General features: G+C 44.0%; 1 protein-coding gene across 2 annotated transcripts in view; it reads left to right on the top strand.

The window, feature by feature from the left end:
• The window catches only part of pparda (peroxisome proliferator-activated receptor delta a), a 39,701-nt gene that overhangs the window by 14,839 nt on the left and 18,819 nt on the right, over positions 1 to 6,043 (top strand). For both annotated transcript variants that reach the window (XM_036559453.1, XM_036559452.1), the window contains exon 2: positions 1,454 to 1,782. In XM_036559453.1, the coding sequence (XP_036415346.1) occupies positions 1,500 to 1,782 (283 nt within the window). In that variant the 5' untranslated portion in view covers positions 1,454 to 1,499. The remainder of the gene's footprint in view (positions 1 to 1,453; positions 1,783 to 6,043) is intronic.

Raw genomic sequence — 6,043 nt, forward strand, 5'->3', positions numbered from 1 at the left:
CTTCATTAAACTCTACGACTCTTTAACTCAGAGCTTCATTAAACTCTACGACTCTTTAACTCAGAGCTTCATTAAACTCTACGACTCTTTAACTCGGAGCTTCAGTAAAACTCTACGACTCTTTAACTCAGAGCTTCATTAAACTCTACGGCTCTTTAACTCGGAGCTTCATTAAACTCTACGACTCTTTAACTCAGAGCTTCATTAAACTCTACGACTGTTTAACTCAGAGCTTCAGTAAAACTCTACGACTCTTTAACTCAGAGCTTCATTAAACTCTACGACTCTTTAACTCAGAGCTTCAGTAAAACTCTACGACTCTTTAACTCGGAGCTTCATTAAACTCTACGACTCTTTAACTCAGAGCTTCAGTAAACTCTACGACTCTTTAACTCAGAGCTTCAGTAAAACTCTACGACTCTTTAACTCAGAGCTTCATTAAACTCTACGACTCTTTAACTCGGAGCTTCAGTAAAACTCTACGACTCTTTAACTCAGAGCTTCAGTAAACTCTACGACTCTTTAACTCAGAGCTTCATTAAACTCTACGGCTCTTTAACTCAGAGCTTCATTAAACTCTACGGCTCTTTAACTCAGAGCTTCATTAAACTCTACGGCTCTTTAACTCAGAGCTTCAGTAAAACTCTACGACTCTTTAACTCAGAGCTTCATTAAACTCTACGGCTCTTTAACTCAGAGCTTCATTAAACTCTACGACTCTTTAACTCGGAGCTTCAGTAAAACTCTACGACTCTTTAACTCGGAGCTTCAGTAAACTCTACGACTCTTTAACTCAGAGCTTCATTAAACTCTACGACTCTTTAACTCAGAGCTTCATTAAACTCTACGACTCTTTAACTCAGAGCTTCAGTAAAACTCTACGACTCTTTAACTCAGAGCTTCATTAAACTCTACGACTCTTTAACTCGGAGCTTCATTAAACTCTACGGCTCTTTAACTCAGAGCTTCATTAAACTCTACGACTCTTTAACTCAGAGCTTCATTAAACTCTACGACTCTTTAACTCAGAGCTTCATTAAACTCTACGGCTCTTTAACTCAGAGCTTCATTAAACTCTACGGCTCTTTAACTCAGAGCTTCATTAAACTCTACGACTCTTTAACTCAGAGCTTCATTAAACTCTACGGCTCTTTAACTCAGAGCTTCATTAAACTCTACGACTCTTTAACTCAGAGCTTCATTAAACTCTACGACTCTTTGGTCTTCGTCTCTTTAATTTAATCTTATAATTTTAAATTAAATCTCATAGTTTCTTCTGTTACTGTTAAGCTTTATCACCTGTCTGTAAAGCACTCTGAGCTGCCACAGGCATGAAAATTGCTCTATTAATAGAGATATTATTATTATTAATGTGTATTATTAAGTGTTTTTGATGCGTAGCATGTTTGGTGATGCTAATCTTTGCTGCCTCGTCTCTGATTGGTCCCTGCAGGCGCGCGTTGGCCGTGCTATGACACTGACACTGTGGAGGTCCCGCTATGCACAGGACTAAGTCTGACGTTCTAATGATGAAGAGCAGGGGGGCTGGGCCGGTGGGCGGAGCCTGCCTACAGAACGGTGGCTCCTCCCCCTTCAGTAGCCACACCTCTTCCCTAAAGGCGGATCCAGAGGAGGAAAGCCTGGAGGATGTTCTTTCGGAGCTGGAGGCGGGGCCTGGGCTGGGGGTGGAGCCTGAGCTGGACGCTGATGCAGGATTGGAGGAGAACAGCAGCAGCAGTGTGACGGACTCCCAGAGCCCCGCCCCCACAGCCAGCTCTACAGGTAGGTCAGAATGATGAAGGGGTGGTCAGACAGATGGATAAACAGATGATTAAACACTCATTCTTAGAGCTGTTTAGATGTAAAAGAAAAAACAGTGGGCGGGGTCTGCTATGTGGGAGGAGTCTGTGGTGTGGGAGGGGTTTGTGTGTGGGACACTCAGCTACAAACATGTTTGTAAGAACAGTTAACTGTGTAGTGAATATGGAGGTTTGGCTATTTGGAATGCAGTGGGAGGAGCTTGTGTAGGAGGAGTTGTGTGGGAGGAGTCTATGGAGAAGTCTGAAGTATTGGCGTAGTATGGAGAAGGAGTATCCTGGGGAGGAGTCTGTATTGTGGGTGAAGTCTGTGGGGAAGGAGTATGCTGGGGAGGAGTCTATTGTGGGAGGAGTCTGTGGAGAAGAAGGAGTCTGTATCATGGGGGGTGTCTGTGGAGAAGGAGTCTATAGTATGGGAAGAGTCTATATTGTAGGAGGGGTCTATATTATAGGAGGAGTCCATTGTATGAGAGGGGTCTATATTATAGGAGGGGTCTATATTATGGGAGGAGTCTATTGTATGGTAGGGGTCTATATTATGGGAGGGGTCTATATTATTGGAGGGGTCTATATTATTGGAGGGGTCTATATTATTGGAGGAGTCTATATTATGGGAGGGGTCTATATTATTGGAGGGGTCTATATTATGGGAGGGGTCTATATTATTGGAGGGGTCTATATTATGGGAGGAGTCTATTGTATGGTAGGGGTCTATATTATTGGAGGAGTCTATATTATTGGAGGAGTCTATATTATTGGAGGAGTCTATATTATGGGAGGGGTCTATATTATTGGAGGGGTCTATATTATTGGAGGAGTCTATATTATGGGAGGAGTCTATTGTATGGGAGGGGTCTATATTATTGGAGGGGTCTATATTATGGGAGGAGTCTATTGTATGGGAGGGGTCTATATTATTGGAGGAGTCTATATTATGGGAGGAGTCTATTGTATGGGAGGGGTCTATATCATTGGAGGAGTCTATTGTATGGGAGGGGTCTATATTATTGGAGGGGTCTATATCATTGGAGGAGTCTATTGTATGGGAGGGGGTCTATATTATTGGAGGTGTCTATTGTATGGGAGGGGTCTATATTATGGGAGGGGTCTATATTATTGGAGGGGTCTATATTATGGGAGGGGTCTATATTATTGGAGGGGTCTATATTATGGGAGGGGTCTATATTATTGGAGGGGTCTATATTATTGGAGGGGTCTATTGTATGGGAGGGGTCTATATTATTGGAGGGGTCTATATTATTGGAGGGGTCTATTGTATGGGAGGGGTCTATATTATTGGAGGGGTCTACATTATGGGAAAATGTTCATAGATGTCATACATGGTGTATCATACAGTGTCAGAAACCACATAATAAGCCTGTGTGGTCAGGGTTTCTGGGCCGTCTCAGGTGGTCTACAGGCCTGTAATCGGGGGAGGCAGGAGTTTGTAGTGGGCCGGTAACAACACTTTGTCATAACATCTGAAAATGAAAAAGAAGTGGAAAATGATTCACTTAATAATAAGTAAGATTGACAGATCAGATGTTTTTCAAATTCTGAACAACATAAACAAGAGTGACCTGATTGGGTGAATTCAAGTCATGAAGAAACAGATATGAAGGGTTTTTGACCATTTCTGTAGATTTTTCATCATCACTCATTTTTCATTACATTACAGTTTCATCACAAGGTTTCTGTGCTTGAACTGAAATTGGAGATCTGATCTTTTCTCAGGTCCTGATTCTCAGATTTGCTAACAGAAATATTAAATTTGGTTTCTGATTTGTTGTGAGAAAGGTAGAGGTCACTGACTGGCTCCACAGGCTCTGATGATTTAAGGCACTGATGCTAATCGGTGTTCATAAGCTTTCATTACCTGTTAGCTACTTTAGCCTCGTAGCTCCAGGGCTGAATCTAAAGAAGCAAACTTCAGACACCAAACACGACTTGACTGATGGCCTATATTTGGGGTAAGTGGGGAGGGGGAGGGGGCGGTCTTGGGGGGCAGCGTTCCTGTGTGGGTGGGCGGTGTTCTGAGAATAATTCCCCTTTGATCCACATTCAGAGCCTCATGCTGCTCCTGTAGGAGTAACAAATGAAAAACATCCACAGACTGAACACTGACTGTCTAATGAGTAATAAACAGGCTTATAAACTCTAATTATAGAGTGTTTATAGCCTCTTCTGTTCATTTCACTCTGTTTATTACTCATATGAGAAGCTCAGTCCTCACCGTTATTTCACTGAAGCAGGTGGAGAAACTGTGTCTAAGAGCAGATTCTAATCTTTAAACCCATAATACTCTGGTTCTTCAAGGGTTCTTTAGTAAATACAGAGGTTCTATACAGAACCAAAAAGGGTTCTGCTGTTATTATGATGTCAAGGCTGTAACAATAGAAGAAACATTTTGGTGCTATATAGAACCCTTTTCTGTACTAAAGAACCCTTAAAGAACTATGTTTTTAAGTGTGTTGTAACTATGGAAGAACGCTTTTTGGTGCTATGGAGAACACTTTTTGAAAAGGTTCTATATGGAACCATGTACAGCACATTCTTCATCAATCTGAAGAACGATCGCACCATTCAAAGAACCACTTAAGCATTCAGAGGGTTCTTTGAAACAGCGACACTGTTTAAAACTCCAGCAGCACTGCTGCATCTGATCCACTCAGACCAGTGCAACACACACTAACACACCACCACCACGTCAGTGTTACTGCAGTGCTGAGAATGACCCACCACCCAAATAGTACCTGCTCTGTGGGGGGTCCTGACCACTGAAGAACAGGGTAATAAAGTATGCAACATAAACAGATGGACTACAGTCTGTAACTGTAGAACTACAGAGTGAAACTATACGGTCAGTGCAGCTGATAAACTGGACAGTGACAAGTTCACCTAATGAACTGAGTGTAGATTATTATGTATAATATTCTGTCAGCTGGGCTGAGAAATGAAAATTTAGATGTAATGAATTTTCCCCTTGTTTGTTCACCAAATGTCTAAATATGTGTGAATTATAAATACATCATTTTCAATTTGACAAACACTGACTGTCCTTTCCAGCCCCCTGTATTCTGGTGCGAGGATCACACTTTACATCCTGTTGTGAAACCAGTGCGTCGTACTGTCTGTTGTCTCTGATTCACTGCTGGGCCGCGCTGACCTTTACACACTGACCTCTCCTCCTGTAGAGTTTCTTCATCTCCCCGTCACACACTCCTCCCACAGCCTGAGAGTTTCCCACGCTGGAGCGTCGCTCCGCGGTGCGGCTGGACTTTACTGAAGGGTGTGGACTCCACACTCACACACATTCCTCACATTCCTCTGAGGGTCCTCAGGGAAACAGTGCTCATCTGGACTCACCACTCGGGTTACATCCCATAATTATTCAAACATAGTTACACAGCCTAGAGCAGTTTAGCTCCGCCCATTCAGCCTACAGCAGTGTAGCCCTGCCTGTTCAGCCTTCAGCAGTTTAGCTCCACCCATTTAGCCTACAGCAGTTTAGCTCCACCCATTTAGCCTACAGCAGTTTAGCTCCGCCCATTCAGCCTACAGCAGTGTAGCCCTGCCTGTTCAGCCTACAGCAGTTTAGCTCCACCCATTTAGCCTACAGCAGTTTAGCTCCGCCTGTTCAGCCTATAGCAGTTTAGCTCCGCCTGTTCAGCCTATAGCAGTTTAGCTCCGCCTGTTCAGCCTATAGCAGTTTAGGTCCACCCATTTAGCCTACAGCAGTTTAGCCCCGCCCGTTCAGCCTTCAGCAGTTTAGCTCCACCCATTTAGCCTACAGCAGTTTAGCCCCGCCCATTCAGCCTTCAGCAGTTTAGCCCCACCCATTCAGACTACAGCAGTTTAGCCCCGCCCGTTCAGCTTTTAGCAGTTTAGCTCCACCCATTCAGCCTACAGCATCTTAGCCCCGCCTGTTCAGCCTACAGCAGTTTAGCTCCACCCATTTAGTCTACAGCAGTTTTGTCCCGCCTATTCATCCTACAGTAGTTTAGCCCCACCCATTCAGCGCCTACAGCAGTTTAGCTCCACCCATTCAGCGCCTACAGCAGTTTAGCTCCACCCATTCAGCCTACAGCAGTTTAGCCCCACCCATTCAGCGCCTACAGCAGTTTAGCTCCACCCATTCAGCGCCTACAGCAGTTTAGCCCCACCCATTCTGCGCCTACAGCAGTTTAGCTCCACCCATTCAGCGCCTACAGCAGTTTAGCTCCACC

This window comes from Colossoma macropomum, unplaced genomic scaffold, assembly GCF_904425465.1.
Source record: "Colossoma macropomum unplaced genomic scaffold, Colossoma_macropomum, whole genome shotgun sequence".
In the NCBI taxonomy this organism is placed as follows: Eukaryota; Metazoa; Chordata; class Actinopteri; order Characiformes; family Serrasalmidae; genus Colossoma; species Colossoma macropomum.